This window comes from Hyperolius riggenbachi, chromosome 10 (genome assembly GCF_040937935.1).
Source record: "Hyperolius riggenbachi isolate aHypRig1 chromosome 10, aHypRig1.pri, whole genome shotgun sequence".
Taxonomy (NCBI): Eukaryota; Metazoa; Chordata; class Amphibia; order Anura; family Hyperoliidae; genus Hyperolius; species Hyperolius riggenbachi.
Window position 1 is genome coordinate 62799551 of NC_090655.1, and position 27615 is coordinate 62827165.

A 27615-nucleotide genomic window follows, 5' to 3' on the forward strand; every position below is an offset into this window, starting at 1 on the left:
GCCTGACAGCCTTTTCTCGAGTCACCCCTCAAGGGGAGTGAATGGGTGATAGGAGGGAACATCACAGCAAGCCTGCCTCTTCCTGTCTAAGAATTTGACTTTAGCTGAAAGTCAGATTATTCAAGGAGTGATTACGGGGACTGGGGGGGAGGGGGGATGAGGAATGAAACAGACAACGCACAGAGGTATGTGGATCCAGAATGAACATATCTCAGTGTTCACTTTAGGCAGCTTTGCTTAAGGTTCGGTGTGCTTTATCCGAAACAAACTAAGCTTATTATAGCTCCTTATCAGTGCACAGAATTTTCAGAGTTCTGAGATCCAACTCAACACTGCCATGATCACATGATCTGATATGGTTTATTACTATGAATTATAAACTGTACAACCAGAGGTTGTGATCTCTGATTGGTTTATAACCTGTTACTTTGTTTCTGTGTTCCACAGCTGAGCTGTCGCTGGTAATCTGTGATAAGCCGGACAAGGCTCAGATCCTGCTGGATAACTGTGAGAAGGGACTGACCCCCATCCTGAAAATCATCATCCTTATGGAGGAGCCTGAGGACGACCTGAAGGAGAGGGCAGCAAAGTGCGGAGTGGAGATGCTTGTAATGAAAGACGTGGAGGTATTGTCATATTATCTGTACAAGCTAATGTACAAATCGTAGTCTGCTGATAGAAGGGGGTACTGTGAGAGTGATGGACTTTTGTGTGGATTACTTAGGGCCACTATAGTCAAAATGTTGAAATTTGGCTACCTGTTTACCCAGTTATGTAATAGCAGCAGTTATGAATTTGTCAGTACCGTGTTTCACCTGCTGGTGGCACCACTCTTGAGCATTTTACTCAAAGATGGAATAAGAGGAAATGGGTAAGGTAGTAGCTTTGGCTCATCCTTATGATTTCTGAGGTGTGATGGGGTTCAGAGAAAGTGGCAGTTGGGCCCAAAATCAGAATCTGTAGCATAGTCAGGAAACTGTTTACTGTCACAAGTTTACAGTTGGTACAAAAAAAAATTAAAATATTAGACCCCCCCATTCAGTTTGGCCCAGGGCCCCAAGGACCCTGTATCCTTGTTTATAGTAAACAAATCACGGGTGCAAAAAAAAGAGAGCTAATTCTTACCTGTATGAAGAATTGGTAATGCCACCTAAAATATGGTTCAGTTTGAGGCACCCTTTTACAAATGGAGAATGAAGCACCCAAGTTAAAAAGCTCCTTGCCAAGGAGTTCTGGCTATCTCCCCCATACAACAGCATTGCAAATGTAGATAAAGCTGAAGAAAAAATCTATAAATAGAGTTTCTCCTTGTTTGACTATAAACAAGCAGGCTCCCTTTCTCAGACTGTGTGGAGCCTGCAGCTGTAAACACGTCCCTCTTCCCCACTGGCAGCTCCATTCCACCTGCCTCTATCGATCCTCATGGGTGGGTGGGTGGAGGGAGGAAGTTGAGAGACACATCCTGATTGGGAGGGCTGCTGATTGGCAGCTCAGACACACCTCCCCTTGTAGAGAATAGCACGGCTATCCATGGATGGGACTGCAAGTCTCTGCGTCAGTCATGTGACCACTACTGTTTCTATCTGAATACAGGTATTTACAGCTTCTTTAATCTACTTTTACAAGGCTATTGAGAGGTGAAAGGAGCCAGAACTTTATCTACGCTTTAACATTAGAATATTGATTCACCGATTATGTGATTGCCAGGTGGACTCGAGGAAGTTTTTTTCCTCCCTGTAAATTGCCCCATGTTTTCCAAGAGTTTCTCACCTTCTTCTGGAGCAACTTTAGTTTCTGGTGGCAGGATGGCGTCTTTTTATTTTTATATTGGCTGAATGCAACCGACACAAATCTTTTCTTAGGCAAAGTAACTATGTAACTATGGGCTTGATGCATGAACTGTGCTGGGCAATATTACCGTCGGTACATGACGCCAGCAGAGTACCGCACGTTTCCCAATTAAAGTGAACTACGGTACATGGGTAAAACGAGCATTGTTATGGTAACATGCATTACTATTACTATAGCAACACTGATGTTACTTGTATACCAACAGAAGCGTAGCTAGGGTTTTCAGCAGTGGGGACAAAAAGCGTTTTTGAACCCCCCTCTGGACAAAATGTACGGTACTTGGGCAAGCATCAGATTGTGGTCATGGGTGGAGTTAAATGTGCAAATGCTGTTTAGATAGTCAGATGGGCCCCCTTCCCCCTATCGGCAGCCATATATGCCCCCCTTCCCCCCATTTAGATAACCAAAAGTGTCCCCTTCCCCCGTTTAGATACTGGAACGGATCTAGACCAAGTTGCGCCTGGGGCAAGGTCAGGTTTTGGCGCCTAAACTGCCATTCCCCATCCAAATTTTGCCGCCTTTTTAAGAATTCAACAAACTGCGCCTGGGGCAAGATACCCGCTTGCCCCCCCCCCCCCCCCAGATCCGTCCCTGTTTAGATAGCCAGAGGTGCCCCCCTTTAAATAGCCAAATGTGCACCCCTTTAGATAGTCAGATGTGCCCCTTCCCCCTATCGGTAGCCATAGATGCCCCTTTCCCCCCGTTTAGATAGCCAAATGTGTCCCCTTCCGGGGGCTTCCCCCATTCAGATAGCCAGATGTGCCCACTTTTTCTGCTGCTGTTGATGCTTATGCACTCCTCTGCAGAGGGAGGGAGAGAATCGGGGGCACTTTGGCCAGCCAGCGAGCCACCTCTCACGCACGTGGGGATGCAGCGGCTGTGCTGAGCGCCCTCACAGTGCTGCGCCGGGGGAAACATGTGCTCCCCCAGCTACATCTCTGTGTACCGCGGGTCACCATATTTGTGCAATGTGCTATACACTGCTAGCACACAAGTACTCGTATATATTGCCGTGCTCAGTATGTACATAGCAATATTACCTGCTGTTCAGGTGTCTGGTCCCATGTAACCAGAACTTACAGTCCTGCTCATTTGCACTGCAATAAGTCTGCAGAATGTGGCAGCATTAACCTTTATAATCAAGATAAAATTACCGGTAGGTTTTTGTTTACAACATGCTGCCTGTAACACAATTTTACTCCCATGGTTTGCAGAATAAGAAGAGCCAAGGCAGAGGGGCAGCATTTAAAGCATTCAAATACATTTTAAAATTTAAAAAACATACAAAAAAATGTACATTTTCAGAGAGTAAAGTGCACTATAAATTACTGTTTTCCTATGTCACTGTTAATGAAGAATAGGCCTCTTAGTGTGTACCAGAAGTGTTTGTAAATCCCAGTTAGCTATCCTTTCTGCACAGGACCTTAACTAACTTTAATCTTGACTTATGCATACTCAGTCTGTCTTTTTTGAAAACTATTTTTTAATTGAAACTGTAATTTAAATAATAGTAACAATGTCTTATTTTTTTCTTTTCATCCAGTACCTGGGGAAAGAGCACTTTAAGAAGCCCATGGTAAGCATCATTTAGAACAAAGATACATAAAATTTGTATTCGTGTTTTTATGGCCAGAGCTGATTTCTATACTGATATATCAATCATGGGTGGAAGAAGGGAGGTATTTTTGATTTCACATGAAAGGGCTGCTGCACAGTCATAACTGGCACTGGCTTATCAGGCAGAAAACAACAGGCCCAGTACTGTCTGAAAGGCACAATGGACTGTAGAATAGTGGGTGGAGTTATGCAGATCATTCCTTTACATCCCTGAAAGCCAGGTGTACAGCCTCATCTACTGGTTTATTGCTTCTTTGACTCATACATGCTATGTTTGTATTATACTGTACTTGTACATGCACAGTGATGGGTTAGACACAAGGACTCATGGAGGCAGTGGTGTAGCTAGAGATTATGGGGCCCCATAGCAATACTTTCATGGGGCCCTCAGATGCAGACACTCTTAAGCAATGCCACCTGCTCGGCTGCCCCTACACTATGGAAAAGAGTTAAATGGGCAATTTGCATTATCATGCAATCAAAACTGCACGTAGTTCATGGGAACTAGGACAACATCAGAGGGTGGAGAAACACAAACTTAATGTTGAATACATTAAGTACCCACTTGGCCCCCTATGCTTCAGGGCCCCATAGCAGCTGCTACGGCTGCTATGGTTATTGCTACACCCCTGCCAGGAGGGGCACTGCTAATCTTAAAGGGAACCTGAGGTAAGAAGGATATGGAGGCTGCCATATTTATTTCCTTTTAAACAATACCAGTTGCCTGGCTGTCCTGCTGATCTTTCTGGCATTAGTCTCTGTATCATACACCTGAAACAAGCATGCAGCTAATCTAGTCAGACTTGAGTCAGAGCTCCTGATCTGCATGCTAGTTCAAGCTCTAGGGCTAAAAGGATTGGAGGCAGAAGATCAGCAGGACAGCTAGGCCATTTGAATTATTTAAGGGCAAATAAATATACCAGCCTCTATATCCCTCTTGCATACATCCAAAATGGCGCCGGGAAATTTGGGTGCAAGGTGAAGCCGAAAAACGGACATGGACTCAGGGAAAAGATGCAATTCAGCTAACAGCTATTGCTGGTGGCCGAATTACACTTTTTTTCTTAATTTGGGCTCCGTCTTATACCACCACCCAAATTACCCTCTGATCGCCGCTACAGCCATATTTCCCATTACAGACTGTGACAACGCCCAGCGGTGCCCAAATGTCTGGCGCCCTTTTGGCTTCCCTCAGTCCCTCTTATCTCAGGTCCCCTTCAAAAAGTATACTTATCTCCCCACATCAATCTTATTGCTGGTGTCATGCCACTGATGTGTCTTTCTTGCCCTGTTACTCTGTCCTCCTCGCTTCTACTAATTGACAGATGCCTCCTCACCCTCCATGTGGTGCCTCTTCTAGCCTCATATTGGTGCAGGGGGTGTGCAAGATGTACCAGCAGGGCCGGGCCGAGGCATAGGCTGGAGAGGCTCCAGCCTCAGGGCGCAGTGTAGGAGGGGGCGCACAATTCATTCAGCTGTCATTCCTAATTATGTTTGAAGCAGAAAGAAATAAGAAAAGGGGATACATAGCAGTGACTGCAAGCCAGATAACTAGATATTAAGGTGTTGGGGAGGTTGTGGGCCCTGTGGCGCCTCTTCTTAGTCTAATAGCAAACAGTGTGTGATGGCTGGGGTGGCAGGGATGGAGGGGCGCACTTTGCTGTCTCAGCCTTGGGTGCTGGAGGACCTTGTCCCGGCTCTGTGTACCAGAGCAGCCCAGCAGTTGTGGCTGCTTCACAATGTGATGCTTGTGATTACATCACATGGGGCATGTGCTTGGAACAAGGGGGGCTGTTAGTGTTTCTTCCATTAATAAAGAGTTGGGAGGACACCAATCTGGGCACAGTAAATATGCTGAAATGCAGCCATGCTGTAATTTCAATTTGAGTGACTGGAGCCATTTTTATTTACAGTCATAAAATGAATCTTGCAGACTGCTGTTTCAGGCTGCGTAGGCCTTCTTCAGCATAATGTATGGATTGGATATGGCTCTTATATCTGTGAGGCTTTTAAAGGGAAGGTTCAAGCAAAATAAAAAAATGAGTTTCACTTACCTGGGGCTTCTACTAGCCCCGCCCCCATGCAGCCATCCTGTGCCCTCATAGTCACTCACTGCTGCTCTAGTCCCCCGCTAGCAGCTTGCCGACCTCGGAGGTCGGCGCGACGCATTGCGCACATTTTTACGCATTCCCACTAGTGCAGGAACATTAACACATGCATTTTTACGCGTTACTGGTTCAATGCGTAAATTTGAACCAGTAATGCGTAAAAATGTATGTGTTAATGTTCCTGTACTAGTGGGAATGCGTAAAAATGTACGCAATGCGTCCTAGCTGCCAGCGGGGGACTGGAGCAGCAGTGAGTGATTACAAGGGCACAGGATGGCTGCATGGGGCTGGTAGAAGCCCCAGGTAAGTGAAACTCATTTTTTTATTTTGCTTAGACATTCCCTTTAAGAGTAGAAGTAGGCAGCCTTGACTTAGCTAAACAGCCACAGTGCAACGTTTTTTACTGGCTTTATAAAATAAGTAATGCCACATACTTCTGTAACTTTCTCTCTCCGCACAGCCACCAAAACCAGATGACTTGAGTGTGATCTGTTTCACCAGTGGCACGACAGGTACTCTTCATCTGCTTCACTATAAATGAATTATTAATGAATAACTTTTAGGCCCGGTTCACACTTGCGGTGGCCCTCCGGAATCGCCGTGCCGGAGCCGCACCGCCTGCAGAACGGACGGAACGGACGCACGGCATAGCAATTAAAGCCTATGCGTCCGTTCACATGGGTCCGTTCTGCAGAACCGGAGCCGGACCGGATCCGGGCCGGATCCGGACTCCGGCCTCCGTTCCAACATGCGCTATTTTTTCATCCGGCCCCTCCGGCAGCCGTATCCGGGGCGGAGCCGGACTGCACCATCCGGCCAATACAAACAAATGGGAACCGGAGGCCGCACAACACACTGGCTGAGAAATCCGGATGTTCTACCCCACTTCCTATGCGGATTTTTGCGGCGATATTGGCTGGGGACACATGGGCAAGCATTTTGGAGTGGAGCAGCACGAGCTGGAGGTGTTGGCAGGATGTTGGCAGCATGTCGGAGGTGGAGGTGAGTGCTAAACAGCAGAGGGCCTGATTCCACAGGTCCCCCTTCTGCTGACCTCCCAGACCCCAACATTTTTTTTTTTTTTTTACGTTAACTTTGCCAAACGGATCCGGATCGCATCCTGATTACCACCTGATGCAACCTGACCGGATCCGGATCGGATCCGGATCAGAACCGTACGGTTCCGATCCGGATCCGGATCGGATCCGGATCAGAACCGTACGGTTCCGATCCGGATCCGGTCCGGATCCGGTCAGGTCATCCGGTCCGTTTGGCAAACAACCGCTAATGTGAACCGGGCCTTAACTGTAAAAGAAAAAAAAAAGTGTATAGCAATGTAACAACTAAATAATTCACTCAGTAATTATGAAAGTAAAAGGACATCTAAGGTGAAAATAAACTAATTAAATAAACATGTGTATCTATCTTCCTTCTCCTAAAAATTACTTATCAAGATATTTCACAGTTTCATTTTATATATAAATCTATTTTTTGTTTTCAATCATTTTTATTAAATTTTATTAAAGTAAATGTCCAGTTTATACTAAAGTACGAGATACTTAAGGGTACAGGTAGATCATCAATCTTACAACAAAATTGTCAAAGACATGGGATTATGGGATTAACAGCATAACAAAAATGTTTAAACATTCAGCGAGGAACACATGAAAGGATAACACTGGTTAACAAAATCAAGGCGAATATTCACTATTATATAGTCACACTTAGTCGAGGGGATAGACAGAGAAAGCACTTATAAGTGCAACTGGGAGAAAGGTGGAACAAGGAGGAAAGTTTAACAAGAAATAACTTTGTAGAGGAAATCGTCCATCCGAACACTAAACCATAAATGGCTGGATTAAATCTACTTTTTAAGTTTTTACTGTTTTATTGTTTTTGCTCAATGACACATTCATTGAAGTATGCCACAGCTAAAATCTATGAAATCTTGACCCTTTTTTATCTCTTTCCTGCTCTCAGAAGCCATTTTCTGCCAGGAAAGTGTTTTATAGTTGTAATTTCTTATCAGTGATGGTCACACTGTAGTCTGACCCAGTCCGGACTCAGACAGGAACTGACACTTACATACCTGATGTTTAACTTTTTCAGGCAGAGAAAGAAAAAAAGGAACACAGCCTAGTTATTTGTGTACTAGGCACTGTACATACACATGTCTATCTCATCATGTCACATGTCGCCTCCGGTATCCTTTAAAGAGGAATGTTAGTGAAAATGGGGGAAAAAAATCAATACACTGCAAAGTGAGACGTGGAAAAATAGAAGAGAGATCAAGAAATGATTGATAATTTGTTCATATAAATGTAATTTATATGTAATTTGTTCATATTTTTTGATCCACAATCAGTCTGCACATAATCATGTTTACTGCTGGCAGACATGGAAAAAAGCACCAACCACCATTATCTACAACAACACCCCCTAACAATGCGATAGACTAAAGGGCTGTTGTTTTTACAGATATACATATGCACAGAGGGAGATACTGGGCAGTTGGAAACAGCTATTATTTCCCACAATGCAACAAGGCTCCCACAGTGTGATGTGCGGGCCTAGGTCCTGACATCACACTGTAGGAGGGGATTCACCACAATATCTGCCATGCAGACATACCTCATGATCTATTTGAGAAAAGGTAAAGATTTTTCTTGTGAAAGGGTTATCAGCTACTGATTGGGATGAAGTTCAATCCTTGGTTACAGTTCCTCTTTAAAGGGGAATTGAAGAGAGAGGTATATGGAGGTTGTCCTGTTTATTTCCTTTTAAGCAGTTACCAGTTACCTGGCAGCCCTGCTGATCCCCTGCCTCTAATACTATTAACCATAGCCCCTGAACAAGCATGGAGCAGATCAGGTGTTTCAGTGGTTCAGACTTTAAAGTCTGATCTGACAAGACTAGCTGCATGCTTGTTTCTGGTTTTATTCTGATACTACTGCAGAGAAATAAACCAGCAGGGCTGCCAGGCAACTGGTATTGATTAAAAGAAAATAAACATAACAGCCTCCATATAGCTCTCTCTCTCTTCAGTTCCCCTTTAAGTAGCAATTATATACATAGATGATATCTAGTTTAGATACAGGATTAGAGGCTTAACTCATCAATATTTTGGTTCATTTCACTCTCTTCTGTTTGTTTTATATGCCTCAGGTGACCCCAAAGGCGCCATGTTAACCCACAAAAATGTTGTAGCTGATGTGTCCAGCTTCCTTAAGAACTTAGAGGTAGGCACTGCTCTTTTTCAAAAGTATAGCTTGAGGTTTGTTGCCTTAAAGCCCAACTAAAGCTAAAGTTGAACAAGGCAAATTTTTAAAGCAATCATTTGTTTTTTTTTTAGTGTAAATCATAAGTCTCGGAACTGTAGTTTGAAAATTAGAAAAAAAAATCCATTCTGTTTTGTAACTGTCATTCCCTGTAGTTGTTGACCTATTCATCCAAACTTGTAGTTGTAGACCTATTCATAGAGACTTATGCTGCATACACACTTGAGATAAAAGTCTCTGGAAAAGGCAAGATCACAGACCAATTTTACCCCATTCCATGTAGTATGAGAGCCATACTCTACACAGTCTATTTTATGGAGCTGCACTCCCCATCAGATAAAATCTTTGCAAGATGCTGCACACAAAGATGCCCTTACACATTCAAAAGATCATTATCTGCAAAAGATCTCTTCCTGCAATAGATCCATTCCTGCAAAATGCATTCATAGTCTATGAGATCTGCAGATCCTCATACACACCTTGTTTAACAGACTTCATCTGCATATCTGGCAATCATCTGCAGATCTGAAAATCCATCCTGGTGAATCTGATCTGCAGATGATATGCAGATGATTGCCTGCTAAACAAGGTGTGTATGATGATCTGCAGATCTCAGACTATGAATGCATTTTGAAGGAATGGATCTATTGCAGGAAGAGATCTTTTGCAGATAATGATCTTTTGAGTGTGTACGGGCATCTTTGTGTGCAGCATCTTGCAAAGATTTTATCTGATGGGGAGTGCAGCTCCATAGAATAGACTGTAGAGTATGGCTCTCATACTACATGGAATGGGGTATAATTGGTCTGTGATCTTGCCTTTTCCAGAGACTTTTATCTCAAGTGTGTATGCAGCATTAGGCCCATTTGCAATTGATTTTTTCACCCGAGTTATCTCCTAGGTGATATTTTTAAACGTTTCGATAAAATGCATTTTAAGCCACCAGAAAGCAAGAAAATACTCAAAATCATTCTAATAGTACTTTTTTATTTACTTTTAGGTACTTTTTTTAGTCGAAAAGTGCTGGAAAGTTATTTTAAATAGAAGGGGAAAAATTATCTCCTAGGTGAAAACTCAGGTGAAAAAGAGAATTGCATATGGGCCTTAAAGTGGAATAAAGCTCTGACATACCATTCAATAAAAATTTGTTTTCCTACTTTTTAATACCCATACAGTTACCATATTTGTATTTGTGCACAAGTAGTATTGTCCATTTACAAATTACAAGTGGCCAAAGTACAGTTTATCTGCTTTGAAAACTGCCATTGCATTTCTTCATAGCTGCTGTAATTATATATTAAAATCTTCAAGTAATAATATCTCTCTAATAACTGTGTGCATGCTTGAAGCAAAAAGAGCTACGGTAATTTTCGGCACAGCTAAGAATGTATCAACAGAGGAATGTAAACAAAAGATGTTATCACCTCTTCTGATGAAGATCACAAGCTGAAGGAGCTTTCCACTGCAGAACAAAGTGCTGTGTTTAATTGTTTGAATGCTGTTCTGCTACAGATTTTTTGTAGTAGTAGGTTTCAGAACAAAGAAGAAATGCAGAGTTTTAGACCACTTTAAGACCTCTTGTACCCCTCTCGTTTCTTATGAGCAGATTGTGGTCTTACTATTGCTCACTACCTACTGAACTACAAATCTGCATCTTCATGCGGCAGATATGTTTTAAGTTTCTGAGCAGACTTTTAGAGTAATTACAGTAGGCAATGAAAATACTGCTTACTTCCATATAAAATTGTAAGACCACTTTATACTTCCCCCATCTTACCCAGGTGGACTGATTTGGCGAGGTGGTGAAGAAAAAACTGCTAAGGCTGATCTGTTAGCTGATTGGCAGTTTTCTTTTTTTTTTTTTTTCATGCATGGAAGTTGCAAAGCATGATAGGCAGGGTTCAATGGTCAAAGGTATTGAGCAAGTTGAAATGTGCTTAGCATGTACAGAATGTTCCCTGACTCCATCCCTATTTTGTACTGTACAGAGCGCCTTTGCCCCAATGACCTCCGATATTGTCATATCTTATCTGCCGATGGCCCACATGTTCGAGAGGGTGGTTCAGGTAAGGACTCTGTTGTATGCTCTGTTAAATCATTCCATTCACCGTGACTGTGATTTCAGTGCGCTGCTTACAGTTTTTCGTCTGTTGCTCAAATACAATTTTTATTGTCAAAAGTGGGTCAGTTGTTGAAATGCAACTACTGCAATGTAGAAATTTATGCTAGAGGCAATATATTAAATGAACACTAGATGGCATTGTAGTATTTCCTGTTTGTAGGCAATGTCAAAGAGGTGCAAATAATGCAAAGTTGATGCAAGATTATGCAAATTCTTTATGCAAAGTTATGCAACTTGACAAATCAAATAAAGTTGTGATGTGGGTGTCGATTGGTCTGTTTCCAAACTGCACATATTTGCATTAAAAAATTACATAATTCAGTATTTATTATTGATTTATAAAACGCCAAGATATTCCATGGCACTGTACAGAGTAAGAAACAAACATAAGGAACAACATAATGCTAGAGATGGCCCGAACGGTTCGCCGGCAAACGGGAAGCGGCGAATTTCTGGGGTTCGCGATCGCGGAGAACCGCAAACTTTTCCGGAAGTATGATTTAGTGCATCATTAGGGTCAACTTTGACCCTCTACATCACAGTCAGCAGGCACATTGTAGCCAATCAGGCTACACTCCCTCCTGGAGCCCCCCCCCCCCCCTAATAAAAGGCAGGCAGCGTCAGGCATTGGACTCACTCGTGTGCCTGCAGTAATTAGAGAAGGGAGAGCTGCTGCTGCAGAGAGAGCTATAGGGAAAGCTTAGTTAGGATCTTGTAGGCTTGTTAGCTTGCTCCTTGCTGATTCTTATTGCTAAAAAAAAAGCACCCCTCAACAACTCTTTTGAGAGCTAATCTTGTTCTTGTGATCTATTTTTTTTTTGTGTGTGTATGTCCCACAGACTGCCTTGCTAATTCCTACTGTGCCACTGCCAGGCCCAGCACATTCAGTGACTACCTGTGTGTGTGACAGGCAGCTGCACATTTGTAATCCCAATCACTCCACCTGTTCACTGTTCAGTGCACCTACCTACCTATACCTACGTGAGTGCACGTATTGTTAATACCACCAGTCATTGCACCTCTTCACGGTACCTGTGTGTGACAGCTGCACATTTGTAATACCAATCCCTGCACCTGTTCACTGTTCAGTGCACCTACCTACCTACCTACCTACGTGAGCGCAAGCAGTGTAATATACCACGAGTCATTGCACCTGTTCACGGTACTTGTGTGTGACAGCTGCACATTTGTAATACCAATCCCTGCATACCTGTTCACTGCACCTGTGTGACCGCACGCTGTTTAGTATACCAGTCCGTGCATACCTGTTAACTGCACCTGTGTGACAGCTGCACATTGTATTGTAATACCAGTCACTACTACCTGTTCACTGCACCTGTGTGACCGCACGCTGTTTAGTATACCAGTCCGTGCATACCTGTTAACTGCACCTGTGTGACTGCACATTGTATTAGTCAAGTCAGTGCATACCTTTCACTTCATCCCCACCAATATGGACGAAACAAGAGGCAGAGCCCAAGGCAGGCCACCTGGCAGGTCTGTTCGAGGTTGCGCTGTCGTGATTCCGTGCGGCCCTCGAACAAAGTACAGTGTTCAGAAGAAGGCATGTGCCATCAACCCCCAATATTGCCAGGACATAGTTGACTATTTAACACAAAATACCTCATCTTCCTCAGCTTCTGCACAGAAGCGTGACATATCTTGCTCCTCCTGCTCTGATTCTGGCACTCCACTTAACACTCCGTCGGCAGCCATCACCAAAGTGCCATCATCCCAGGGCTCAGCGGTGTGGAAATTTTATTTTGCGTCTGCCTCAGATGAGAGCAATGCCATCTGTACTCCCTGCCACCGAAAATTGAGCTGTGGAAAGACCAAGACTCGCGTAGGGACAACTACCTTACGAAGGCACATGATTACAAAGCACAAACTGCAATGGGATGACCACCTGAGGAAAAGCAGCACACAAAAGCAAAGCCACACACCACAGTGTAAGATACCAGGCCGCAATTATTTCTCAAAAAAGACAATACCTAAACTGTACCGTGATGTTGAAAGGCAAGTGGTGACATCTCTGGCACACAGCGTTGGGTCAGGGGTCCATCTGACCATGGATGCCTGGTCTGCAAAGCACGGTCAGGCCTGACTGAAGACTAAGTCAGTCCCCACACACAGCATCCCTGCCGGCACGCCGTGTGACTGCCTGACCCAAGACTAAGTTGCTCCCCACACAGCATCTCTGCCAGCAGGCCGCTTGACTGCCTTCTCTGCCACCACCAACAGGGTCCAGGACTCCAGGCGGATTCCTGAATTTTTAAGGCCGCTGCTAGCAGCGGCCGCTATAATAGGTTTTCTGGTGCGTGTACATGCCTGCCTAATTTTTCTGGCTGCACTGCAGCTGCAACAACAAAACAAAAGGCATGTACATGTGTCAATTCCCCTTCTTGATCGTTACCTTGCCGCGGTAAAGGGGCTTGCATATCACAATGAAGCAATGACCGACGGCTATATGAGTGTAGTCTCGGGGGGTGGCACACCAAAGATAATAAGGTCGTTGCTTCATTGTGGACAGACCAAATTCGATCAGCTGGACAGTCACTGTTGTTCTGTCATTGAGCTACCTCAGCCCGGCGACCATATGGGCTTGACAACTGCTATCGCCTGCACTCTCGCCATGGTGCGCACCAGTCCAGCACGGCCATCACTACACAAACAGCTGTTTGCGGTGCGTGACACAGTGAGTTTGGTGTGTCAGTGTGAAGCAGTACACTAATTACACTCCCTGATTGATGTTTACACATGCAAGATGTTTTAAAGCACTTTAGGCCTGCAATTTAGCATTCAATGTGATTTCTGCCCTTAAAACGCTGCTTTGCGTCAAATCCAGATTTTTCCCTGGGACTTTTGGCGTCTATCCCACTAATCCATGCAAAAACTCAGATGTTAGACCCCTTGAAACATCTTTTGCATCACTTTTGTGGCCAGCATAAATGTTTCTAGTTTTCATTGAAGTCTAATGCGGTTCGCGAAAGTTCGCATGTTCGCAAACGTTTGCAGAGGTTCACGAACCGAAAATCGGAGGTTTGGGCCATCTCTACATAATGCAGACAATGGCATACACAATATATAGACACTGGTACACAATACAGAATTTGTAGATATTTTAATTACAGTGACTAATGTAACATGATGAATATAATGTATAGCAAAATCTAAGAAAAAAAAGGGTGAGAGAGCCCTGCCCTTGCGGGGTTACAATCTAATAGTGAGCACTTCTACAGAGCCAGATTCTGCTTTATAGCCTCTGTAGCTGGGGGTCCCCTGTTAACCCTTTAAAATAAACCTTAACCACTTCACAGCTCCAGTACAGTATATCTACTCCCCTGCAGACTTCATCTAACCGCCCAGGGGAGTAAATATACGTACTCCCGCTGCTACCACTGCTGTAAGCGCTCCCGCTTATTTGTGCGCTCGTTCATGTTGCCATCTGCCCGCCAGGAGATCAATGAATGGGAAAGCAATTCCTAATCATTGATCTAAGTCGCCGTAGCAATTATCGGCGCCTTTTATGAGAAGCTGCACGATCATTTTAATAAATAAAACTTTCCCATCTTCAGTACACTTCCTGTAAGCATACATATTTTGCTTACAGGACGTATTAAAAAAAAAAAGACTGAGGCCATCTTGTGGCCAAATAGTAAAACTACAACTAAAAGTATTTTTTTTAAATGCAAAGACCTGTTTTTACATTTTAAATTAACCCCTTACCTCCCACACTCCCCAATAGTTACCAACATTTATTTTTTTTGTAAAAATATACAATGAAATAAATTTACAATTATAAAAAATGCATAAATAGTTTTCTTAGGGACTGAACTTTTTTAATATGTAGGTCAAGATGGTATAATACTGTTACTTTATAAATTATGGGCTTTTTATTAATGATGGATGCAAAACTGAAAAAAAATGCATCTTTATTTCCTAATAAAATATTGGCACCAGACATTGTGATAGGGACATCATTTAAATGGTGTAATAACCGGTACAAATGGGCACATAAATTACGTGGATTTTAATTATGGTAGCATGCATTATTTAAAAATTATAATGGCCGAAAACTGAAAAATAAGGATTTTTTTCCCATTTTTTTCTTATTTTTCTATTAAAAAACATTTAGAATAAAATAATTCTTGGCGTAATTTACCACTCAAAGTAAGCCTAATTAGTGATAAAAAAAACACATTTAACACATTTCATTCTGATAAGTAGAGATAAAGTTATTGGCAAATGAATGGAAGGAGCTGAAAGGTGAAAATTGCTTGGATGCTGAAGGGGTAAAACCCCTCAGTTGTGAAGTGGTTAAGTGAAAATAAACTGATGAGATAAGCAAATGTATCTATTCTCCTACTCCTAAAATGATTCATAGATATCCCACAGTTTTATATTATGTTTATGGTTTATGTTTTTATTTCTCTCAGCTCAGACAGTGACAGCCTGCCCCATGTCTCAGAAAGCTCAAATATATGAACTATTTACCTATTTTATCTATCCCCTGCCCTCAGTATCCCAATTCTCTGCCAGGATTTGTTTTTTACTATTGTAATTCAGTGAGGGATGCTATAATCTGATCAGTCTTATCGGTGAGGGATGCAATAGTCTGACTGGGTCCTGACTGGAGAAAAACTGTAAAGGCAGCCATACACAGGGCCAGATCGACCAACAGATAGATCCCTCTATGATCGAACCTGACCACAGAGGGATCTATTGGCTGCCCATTACTGCACACAGATTTTAAATTGATTTCGGCTTGAAAATGATTCACAACCTGTGGAGCTGCCGCATGCTCGCCGCCCCCCCGTGTGCTCCCCTGGCCAGTAGTGATACATTACCTGTCTGCCGGCCCGGTCCGTGCTGACACTTTCTCCGGCTAGCCTGTCTCCTCATTACTTCCTGTCCCGTCCTGTGATGAGCGGAAGTACAAACAGTAGCGTGTGCTCTACTGTTTAAACTTCGGTTTGTTACAGGAGGAGACAGAAAGTAATGAGGAGACAGGCCAGCCAGAGAAAGCGTCAGCACGGACCAGGGACTTCCGCTGGCGGACAGGTAATGCATCACTGCCGCTATGCTGTGTTGGTCGCTCGCCGCTAGCGATGCGATCCTGACCCGCCCAAGAGCGAGCAACATTTTCTGCTGGGACAGATCTAATGAATCAATCGATTTTGGGTGGAAATCGATCGATCAGTCAACATTTGCGTTATCTATTTCACAGCAGATTTGATCACAGTGATCGAATCTGCTGTATATAAGCGGGAAATCGACGCAGTGTATGGGTAGCTTAAGTTGCATAGGTGAATATTCACACTTTCAATCAGGAAAAGAAGAAAAGGAGCTCAGAATAGGTATCTGTATACACATGTCCATCTAACCATGTCACATGTCACTTAATGTTCCCTTTAAACTGTGTTTGGCAAGTGTCTCCTGCTGAGAACACACAATGCAATACACGACTGTTCCTGGCCTGTCCAATCTGTTTCTGATCAATTGTGCAAACTTATGATTGGAAAATGAATCCTGTTATTGATCAGGAGCAGTTTGGACATGTACACATGAAACAACTTCCCATCAGATTACCCGTCGATCGGACAGGAAACTGCATCGTGTGTTCCCAGCATTAAGACCCAATTCTGGCAAAGCTTGTTTATATGCATTTGATAGAACATTAGTTTAAATTTATTCTGCATAAAAATGTTTCTAAATTGCAATTTTTACAAAAGAAACAGGAAACTACTTTCTCTAATAGGTTCAGAGAGCCTCGGTGGCTGACTGCTGTTACAAACTTTGAAGTCAAAAGTATTAGTGTGGCCATTGACAACCAATCAAATTCCAAGAGTAATATTACTATCGAGGGGAAAATAAACAAAGGATTCTGATTGGTGTGTAGGGAATAGTGGTACTCTCAATGACTCACAATGGTTATTATTATTTATAATAATTTTTTTTAATAGTATTATTAGTATTATTAATTTTTTTTCTTTCTTTGATGATTTTTTTTCTTCTTCCCTACCCAGACATTAATCTTCTGTTGTGGTGCCAAAGTGGGATTCTTCCAGGGGGATATCCGCCTGTTAACAGATGACATGAAAGTTCTGAGGCCTACGGTGTTCCCCACTGTGCCCAGGCTGCTCAACCGCATATATGATGGGGTACAAACATATGTTTTATTGGATTGTAACCTGAAGGGGGGCGGGGCTGTAGGCAATGAGATTATAGTTCTAAAATCTTTAAAATTACATTCAACGCAAATTCGAAGCGAAAATAAACTTAAGAGATAATGAATTGAATGTAAAGTACGGAAAATAAATAGAACATTAGTACCAAAGAAAAGTCTCGTATTGTTTCCAGTACGGGAAGAGTTAAAAAGAAAACTTGAATTGTTATCTATACAAATGAGTGTCTCTGAGCCAGTCTACTCAGTCAGTCAAACTCAGTCCTGTTTTGTGAAGAGGTTTAGGGCCCGTTTCCACTATAGCGTTGCGGAATCGCCGGCGAATCACCGCAGGCAAATCGCATGCGGGTGCGATTTCGCATGCGTTTTTTGCCGCGATTTCGCATAGGTTAGGGTGATGCGATTTTAACCATGTCACTGCCTGTGTGAACTAACATGGGTACCTATGCGAAATCGCATGCGAATTCGCGGCAAAAAACGCATGGGGAAAATGCATGCGATTTCCCTATTACATACATTGCGTGCGATCGCCTGCATTCCACACGCAGGCGAATTCTGAGGGCCCTAGCGTGCAGATTTTTTCTGCACAGAAAAACGTTCAGGAAAACGGACAAGTGGAAACAGTCCCATCCACTTGTACTGGCTATGCGAATTCGCATGCGGGCAACGCATGCGAATTCGTGATAGTGGAAACGGGCCCTAAAGGACACCTGTGAGTTTAAAAAAAAAAAAAAAACATCAGATACTTACCTTTGGAGTGGGGAGCCTCTGGATCCTAATGAAACTTCCCCCGTCCTTGGTCTGTACCCCCTAGGGAAACTTTTTTCCCTTCAAATACACTTTAAACAGCCAAGAAACAATGAGAGACAGCTTGAGATCAGGTTTTACTGCAGGAAAGTTCAAAGGGTCATTAGCTCTCTTTTACAGCTTAAAGGGCACAAATAACTATGCTGTGCTCCTTTTTTTTCTTTCTCTGCTTGAAAGAGTTAAATATCAGGTATGTAACCTTACTCAGTCCTGACTCAGACAGGAAGTGACTACAGCGTGACCCTCACTGATAAGAAATGCCCCTTTTTTTTGCTCTGAGAAGCCATTTTCTGCTAGGAAAGTGTTTTATAGTTGGAATTTCTTATCAGTGAGGGTCACACTGTAGTCACTTCCTGTCTGAGGCAGGACCGAGTCAGCCCTGAGTCAGCCACTTACATACCTGATATTTAACTCTTTCAGACAGAGAAAGAAAAAAAGGAACACAGCATAGTTATTTGTGTGCTAGGCACTGTACATACACATGTCTATCTCATCATGTCACATGTCACTGCGGGTATCCTTTAAAATGAGTCTAAATTACAACTGTGGTAGTCTGATGCAATCTTACAAATAAAGCTATATAACTGAAAATAAAAATATGAGACTTTTCATTTCTACTAATGTTCCATTAATTATCCGTACTACACATACAATTCATTATATCATAAGCTTATTTTTCTCTTCAGATTTGCTCAGCACACAGCACATACACACACTACGGAAGTGGGTATTGCTTTACTGCTGAAGTAAACAAGGCTAAAGGGGAACCTGAAGAGAGAGGGATATGGAAGCTGACATTCTTATTTCATTTTATACTGTATAATACCAGTTGCCTGAAAATCCTGCTAATCCTCTGCCCCTGATACTTTTAGCCATAGACCCTGAACAAGCATGCTGATCAGGCGTTTCTGACTGAAGTCTGACTGGATTAGCTGCATGCTTGTTTCAGGTGTGTGATTTAGAAACTACTGACGACGGAAATATCCACAGGACTGCCAGGCAACTGGTATTGTTTGAAAGGAAATAAATATGGCTGCCTCCATATACCTCCCACATCAGGTTCTATTCAAAGCCCCATTCACACATGAGCGGGAATCGCGCCATTCCCGCTCAGCGCAAAACGCTAGCGGTTTTCAAAAACCGCTATGCCATGTAAGCCTATGGCAGTGTTTTCACTGCCACGTTTGCGGTTAGCGTTAAGCCCAAACACGTAACATGCAGCGTTTTGCCGGCGATTCGCGATTGCATGCATAGCACCGCTAATCACGAATGCTCCCAAAATGCTGCAGTGTCCAGTGATTTTTCCGCGTTAATCACTCCCGCAAAACGCCGGTGGTAATCGCCGGCATTTTGTGCTTTTAGGTGTGAATGGGGCCTAACTGTGTATAGAGTATTGGTACTGTATATGGAAAAAGCTGCCTATTTATGATAAACTTTATATAAATCCCCACAGATAAAAAGTGCAGCAAAGACACCGTTCAAACAGCGAATGCTGGAGGCCGCTGTGGCGTGGAAATTTGCTGAGGTGAAGAAGGGAATTATCCGGAAAGACAGTTTTTGGGACAAGTTAATATTCAAGAAAGTCCAGGTTAGTTACATAACTTATACAGTGTCTAAAGTCTTGTGAGAAATATGCTGCATACAAAAATGAGCTGTTATTACTGTCACAGTTTGCAAAGCCCTGCCCCCTGCCCTGAAGTGGTGCATTATGGATCTTTCTTTTTGGACAGTAGCTGGGAGAGATGACTTGCAGATACCTTCCAAAAGGCCACAACTTACTTCATAGAGGTTTTACAAGGAGGTTATTAAGTTCTTTGAGGCCACACCCTACGAGTCGCAGCAACTCAGAGGGAGGCCAGAAGCCTGAAATCCCGGAAATTACCCTTATACTCCCAGTGCACTATAGTATTTCTGCTATAGCGGCACCCAGAGCCAAAACCACCTGCTTCGGGCCACCGCCGGTGGTTCTCCATATATTGAAGAAACCTGATTACCGTTTCAACAGCAGAGTCTCTCTCAACAGCTATAGAGTCCAGTAAAGACCAAAATGAATACCCCAGTATGATATTGTTGCTGGAACTTCAGGGGTTCATCTGAAAACAATAAAAGAATGTTAGCTAAGAAGTGAGAGCAATAAAGAAAGAGCGCTGCATAATATGTTGACGCTTTATAAATACAATAAATAAATCAACAAAGGTGTAGATAGACTTTGAGGGCTCGTTTCCACTGTAGCGGTGCGGAATCGCCTGGATTCCACCGCTGAAGAAATCGCATGCGGCTGCGTTTCCCCATGCGGATTTACCCGCGATTTCGCATGCGATTTCGCATGGCAAGGAGCCAGGCGAAATTAACCATGTCACTGCCTGTGTAAAGTTCCATTGCCTTTCATGCGAAATCGCATGCGAAAATGCGGGGAAATCCGCATGACAAAGCCGCATGCGATTTCCCTATTGAATGCATTAGCGGCGATTCGCCCGCATTCCTCCCGCACGCGAAATCTAACGGCCCTGTCGTGCAGATTTTTCCCGCACCGAAAAACGCCGCTGCCGCCGCACACGTGGAAACAGCCCCATCCACTAACATTGAGTATGCGAATCCGCATGCAGTGCCCGCATGCGGATTCGCTATAGTGGAAACGAGCCCTAAAAGGCACCTGAACTGACACTATGTCTATACACATTTCAATGTCAGATTTGAATGAGATCTCCTTTGTTGTGTCATCCCGTTTGATGAAGGCGTGGTTATATTTTCTGTACACTACGTACTTCCTGTAATTGAGCAGCCAGGACCAGTAGCATTCTGGGCAGCCGGGGCCAGTAGCATTCTGGGCATGAGTTCTTAAAAAAAGTGCTGAGTGGCCTATAAGTATGCATGCCCAGAAGACTCCTGACTGTTGCTGCCATGGACAGCTGGGCAGGAGTGTAAAATTACATCGAGCACAGAGTGGACATAGCAAGTGCCACTTCTTTGTCCTCCTTGTGTCTGTCTCAGTGGCTCAACTGGAGCCACGAATGGGGATCAGAACAATCCAACTGACAAAACCAAAGGACATAAGTATAAGCACCCCATACTATACACATTGGCACGTGTGATTTTATAGATATAGTGTCAGATCTGGTGCCCAGGGAATTTGGGATATCATATTTTAAAATCTACTTGAAAAATGTTTTGCTTGCTAGAGTTAAAAAATATACATTTATTGAATGACCACATTCAAAAACATCTACAAGAAAACATAGGAGGAAAGTTTAAAGAACCAGACCTGAGGAAAGCTTAGTGCGAAGTAGAGTAGAGTAAAACGTCCGGAGGCTTCCCCTGACTGAGGGAAGTATCTAACTTTTTTTTTTTAAACTTCTCTTCAGGTCCACTTTAAGTTCACAAAATTCTTGTATATATCGGATAACAATAATTGAAGCCTTTCATCTCTTCTCTGTCTCACAGGACACAATGGGTGGACGTGTGCGAGTTATGGTAACCGGTGCCGCGCCGATATCAGCCAACGTTCTGTCATTCTTGAGGGCTGCATTAGGATGTCAGGTACGATTATCAGAGTCAAGTCAAATCACAGAAAAATACTACCTCAGATCAGGGGTATAACTGGTATTGCTTAACCACTTAAGCCCTCAGTCGTTTTCACTTTATGCATCCGAGCAATGTTCACCTCCCATTCATTAGCCTATAACTTTATCACTACTTATCACAATGAACTGATCTATATCTTGTTTTTTTCCGTCACCAATTAGGCTTTCTTTGGGTGGTACATTTTGCTAAGAGCTACCTTACTGTAAATGCATTTTAACAGTAAGAATAAGAGAAAAACTGAAAAAATTCATTATTTCTCAGTTTTGTGGCCATTATAGTTTTAAAATAATACATGCCTCCATAATTAAAATCCACGTATTGTGTTTGCCCATTTGTCCCGGTTATTTCACCGTTTAAATTATGTCCCTATCACAATGTATGGCGACAATATTTTATTTGGAAATGAAAGAGCATTTTTTCCGTTTTGCATCCATCACTATTTACAAGCTTATAAAAAAAAATATATAGAAATATTTCATCTTTACACAGATATTTAAAAAGTTTAGACCCTTAAGTAAATATTTATGGGGTTTTTTTATTGTAATGTTTGTTTGTTTTATGTGGGTATTTTTGGGAGGGGGGGATGTAAATAGTGTTATATTTGGGGAAATATATGAGCATTTAATTTTTTTTTTACTTTTAGATGTAGTTTTACTTTTTGGCCACAAGATGGCAACCTTGAGTTTGTTTACATGACGTCACTCTAATCGTACAATGTAGGAGTCAGAAAAAGCAAAGCTTCCGAGAGAAGCTGTCGCTTTTTCTGCGGGGGAGAGGAATCAGTGATCGGGCACCATAGCCCGATTCATTGATTCCTGGGCTAACGAATCCGCGACCAGGAGCACGCGTGCACGCGTGCGAACGGCCGCAGGAGTGCGCGGGAGCGCACATGTCCTCTTTGACGTATAACTACGTCAAGGAGGACAAAGTGGTTAAAAGAAAATAAATATGGCAGCCTCCATATACAAAACACACAAACTGATATTTATCAGAACAACAAGTAGATTCCCAAATTAGAGAATATAGCTATATAAAATATAGCTCGGGATCACAGCTCTCTTTTTTATTTTCTGTATATTTTCTGTATATAATGATTGCAATGTGATGTCTTTATGCACTTTATACCCTGGCACTTAGCACTTTTTGTCCCTGACGACGGCCCCATTAGAGGGGGTTGAAACATGTTGGATTTGTGGTGGGGGGGAATTGTAAATAGCACGTTAACCACTTGAGGACCTAGGGCTTTCTACCCCTTAAGGACCGGCCACTTTTTTTCCATTCAGACCACTGCAGCTTTCACGGTTTATTTCTCGCTCATACAACCTACCACCTAAATGAATTTTGGCTCCTTTTCTTGTCACTAATAAAGCTTTCTTTTGATGCTATTTGATTGCTCCTGCGATTTTTACTTTTTATTATATTCATCAAAAAAGACATGAATTTTGGCAAAAAAATGATTTTTTTAACTTTCTGTGCTGACATTTTTCAAATAAAGTAAAATTTCTGTATACATGCAGCGCGAAAAATGTGGACAAACATGTTTTTGATTAAAAAAAACCCATTCAGTGTATATTTATTGGTTTGGGTAAAAGTTATAGCGTTTACAAACTATGGTGCCAAAAGTGAATTTTCCCATTTTCAAGCATCTCTGACTTTTCTGACCCCCTGTCATGTTTCATGAGGGGCTAGAATTCCAGGATAGTATAAATACCCCCCAAATGACCCCATTTTGGAAAGAAGACATCCCAAAGTATTCACTGAGAGGCATAGTGAGTTCATAGAAGATATTATTTTTTGTCACAAGTAAGCGGAAAATGACACTTTGTGAGGAAAAAAAAAAAAAAAAAAGTTTCCATTTCTTCTAACTTGCGACAAAAAAAAATGAAATCTGCCACGGACTCACCATGCCCCTCTCTGAATACCTTGAAGGGTCTACTTTCCAAAATGGGATCATTTGTGGGGTGTGTTTACTGTCCTGACATTTTGGGGGGTGCTAAATTGTAAGCACCCCTGTAAAGCCTAAAGGTGCTCATTGGACTTTGGACCCCTTAGCGCAGTTAGGCTGCAAAAAAGTGCCACACATGTGGTATTGCCGTACTCAGGAGAAGTAGTATAATGTGTTTTGGGGTGTATTTTTACACATACCCATGCTGGGTGGGAGAAATATCTCTGTAAATGACAATTTGTTAATTTTTTTTACACACAATTGTCCATTTACAGAGATATTTCTCCCACTCAGCATGGGTATGTGTAAAAATACACCACAAAACACATTATACTACTTCTCCTGAGTACGGCGATACCACATGTGTGGCACTTTTTTGCACCCTAAATGCGCTAAAGGGCCCAAAGTCCAATGAGTACCTTTAGGATTTCACAGGTCATTTTGAGAAATTTCGTTTCAAGACTACTCCTCACGGTTTAGGGCCCCTAAAATGCAGTTAGGGTGCAAAAAAGTGCCACACATGTGGTATCGCCATACTCGGGAGAAGTAGTAAAATGTGTTTTGGGGTGTATTTTTACACATACCCATGCTGGGTGGGAGAAATACCTCTGTAAATGGACAATTGTGTGTAAAAAAATCAAAAGATTGTCATTTACAGAGGTATTTCTCCCACCCAGCATGGGTATGTGTAAAAATACACCCCAAAACACATTGTACTACTTCTCCCGAGTACGGCGATACCACATGTGTGGCACTTTTTTGCACCCTAACTGCACTAAGGGGCCCAAAGTCCAATGAGTACCTTTAGGATTTCACAGGTCATTTTTGTTTCAAGACTACTCCTCACGGTTTAGGGCCCCTAAAATGCCAGGGCAGTATAGGAACCCCACTAATGACCCCATTTTAGAAAGAAGACACCCCAAGGTATTCCGTTAGGAGTATGGTGAGTTCATAGAAGTTTTTATTTTTTTGTCACAAGTTAGCGGAAATTGATTTTAATAGTTTTTTTTCACAAAGTGTCATTTTCCGCTAACTTGTGACAAAAAATAAAATCTTCTATGAACTCACCATACTCCGTACGGAATACCTTTGGGTGTCTTCTTTCTAGAATGGGGTCATTTGTGGGGTTCCTATACTGCCCTGGCATTTTAGGGGCCCTAAACCGTGAGGAGTAGTCTTGAAACCAAATGTCGCAAAATGACCTGTGAAATCCTAAAGGTACTCATTGGACTTTGGGCCCCTTAGCGTACTTAGGGTGTAAAAAAGTGCCACACATGTGGTACCGCTGTACTCAGGAGAAGTAGTATAATGCGTTTTGGGGTGTATTTTTACACATACCCATGCTAAGTGGGAGAAATATCTCTGTAAATGACAATTGTTTGATTTTTTTACACACAATTGTCCATTTACATAGAAATTTCTCCCACCCAGCATGGGTATGTGTAAAAATACACCCCAAAACACATTATACTACTTTTCCTGAGTACGGCGGTACCACATGTGTGACACTTTTTTGCAGCCTAGGTGCGCTAAGGGGCCCAACGTCCTATTCACAGGTCATTTTGAAGCATTTGTTTTCTAGACTACTCCTCGCGGTTTAGGGCCCCTAAAATGCCAGGGCAGTATAGGAACCCCACAAGTGACCCCATTTTAGAAAGAAGACACCCCAAGGTATTCCGTTAGGTGTATGGCGAGTTCATAGAAGATTTTATTTTTTGTCACAAGTTAGTGAAAAATGACACTTTGTGAAAAAAAACCAATAAAAATTAATTTCCGCTAACTTTTGACAAAAAATTAAATCTTCTATGAACTCGTCATACACCTAACATAATACCTTGGGGTGTCTTTTTTTTCTAAAATGGGGTCACTTGTGGGGTTCCTATACCGCCCTGGCATTTTACAGGCCCAAAACCGTGAGTAGTCTGGAAACCAAATGTCTCAAAATGACTGTTCAGGGGTATAAGCATCTGCAAATTTTGATGACAGGTGGTCTATGAGGGGGCGAATTTTGTGGAACCGGTCATAAGCAGGGTGGCCTTTTAGATAACAGGTTGTATTGGGCCTGATCTGATGGATAGGAGTGCTAGGGGGGTGACAGGAGGTGATTGATGGGTGTCTCAGGGGGTGGTTAGAGGGGAAAATAGATGCAATCCATGCACTGGGGAGGTGATCGGAAGGGGGTCTGAGGGTTTGGCCGAGTGATCAGGAGCCCACACGGGGCAAATTGGGGCCTGATCTGATGGGTAGGTGTGCTAGGGGGTGACAGGAGGTGATTGATGGGTGTCTCAAGGTGTGATTAGAGGGGGGATTGGATGCAAGCAATGCACTGGCGAGGTGATCAGGGCTGGGGTCTGAGGGCATTCTGAGGGTGTGGGCGGGTGATTGAGTGCCCTAGGGGCAGATAGGGGTCTAATCTGATAGGTAGCAGTGACAGGGGGTGATTGATGGGTAATTAGTGGGTGTTTAGGGTAGAGAATAGATGGAAACACTGCGCTTGGGTGGTGATCTGATGTCGGATCTGCGGGCGATCTATTGGTGTGGGTGGGTGATCAGTTTGCCCGCAAGGGGCAGGTTAGGGGCTGATTGATGGGTGGCAGTGACAGCGGGTGATTGATGGGTGGCAGTGACAGGGGGTGATTGATGGGTGGCAGTGACAGGGGGTGATTGATGGGTGATTGATAGGTGATTGACAGGTAATCAGTGGGTTATTACAGGGGAGAACAGATGTAAATATTGCACTGGCGAATTGATAAGGGGGGGTCTGAGGGCAATCTGAGCGTGTAGGCGGTCGATTGGGTGCCCGCAAGGGGCAGATTAGGGTCTGATCTGATAGGTAACAGTGACAGGTGGTGATAGGGAGTGATTGATGGGTGATTGATGGGTAATTAGTGGGTGTTTAGAGGAGAGAATAGATGGAAACACTGCGCTTGGGTGGTGATCTGATGTCGGATCTGCGGGCGATCTATTGGTGTGGGTGGGTGATCAGATTGCCCGCAAGGGGCAGGTTAGGGGCTGATTGTTGGGTGGCAGTGACAGGGGGTGATTGATGGGTGATAGGTGATTGGCAGGTGATTGACAGGTGATCAGTGGGTTATTACAGGGAAGGACAGATGTAATTAATGCACTGGCGAATTGATAAGGGGGGGGGGGGGTCTGAGGGCAATCTGAGCGTGTGGGCGGGTGATTGGGTGCCCGCAAGGGGCAGATTAGGGTCTGATCTGATAGGTAACAGTGACAGGTGGTGATAGGGGGTGATTGATGGGTAATTAGTGGGTGTTTAGAGAAGATAACAGATGTAAACGATACATTTGGGAGGTAATCTGACGGCGGGTTTGCGGGCGATCTAATGGTGTGGGTGGGTGATCAGATTGCCCGCAAGGGGCAGGTTAGGGGCTGATTGATGGGTGGCAGTGACAGGGGGTGACAGGGGGTGATTGATGGGTGATAGGTGATTGGCAGGTGATTGACAGGTGATCAGTGGGTTATTACAGGGAAGAACAGATGTAATTAATGCACTGGTGAATTGATAAGGGGGGGTCAGAGGGCAATCTGAGCGTGTGGGCGGGTGATTGGGTGCCCGCAAGGGGCAGATTAGGGTCTGATCTGATAGGTAACAGTGACAGGTGGTGATAGGGGGTGATTGATGGGTAATTAGTGGGTGTTTAGAGAAGATAACAGATGTAAACGATACATTTGGGAGGTAATCTGACGGCGGGTTTGCGGGCGATCTAATGGTGTGGGTGGGTGATCAGATTGCCCGCAAGGGGCAGGTTAGGGGCTGATTGATGGGTGGCAGTGACAGGGGGTGATTGATGGGTGATAGGTGATTGGCAGGTGATTGACAGGTGATCAGTGGGTTATTACAGGGAAGAACAGATGTAATTAATGCACTGGTGAATTGATAAGGGGGGGTCAGAGGGCAATCTGAGCGTGTGGGCGGGTGATTGGGTGCCCGCAAGGGGCAGATTAGGGTCTGATCTGATAGGTAAAAGTGACAAGTGGTGATAGGGGGTGATTGATGGGTGATTGATGGGTAATTAGTGGGTGTTTAGAGGAGAGAATAGATGTAAACAATGGATTTGGGAGGTGATCTGATGTCGGATCTGTGGGCGATCTATTGG

The 27615-nt window shown here is 43.3% G+C and overlaps 1 protein-coding gene across 1 annotated transcript in view; it reads left to right on the top strand.

Moving 5' to 3' along the window:
• ACSL5 (acyl-CoA synthetase long chain family member 5) overlaps positions 1 to 27615 on the top strand; it is an 84630-nt gene that overhangs the window by 29425 nt on the left and 27590 nt on the right. Inside the window, exons 7-14 of the mRNA XM_068256568.1 lie at positions 448 to 626; positions 3395 to 3427; positions 6037 to 6088; positions 8742 to 8815; positions 10843 to 10920; positions 17003 to 17137; positions 19421 to 19555; positions 21409 to 21504. Coding sequence (XP_068112669.1) covers positions 448 to 626; positions 3395 to 3427; positions 6037 to 6088; positions 8742 to 8815; positions 10843 to 10920; positions 17003 to 17137; positions 19421 to 19555; positions 21409 to 21504 — 782 coding nt within the window. The remainder of the gene's footprint in view (positions 1 to 447; positions 627 to 3394; positions 3428 to 6036; positions 6089 to 8741; positions 8816 to 10842; positions 10921 to 17002; positions 17138 to 19420; positions 19556 to 21408; positions 21505 to 27615) is intronic.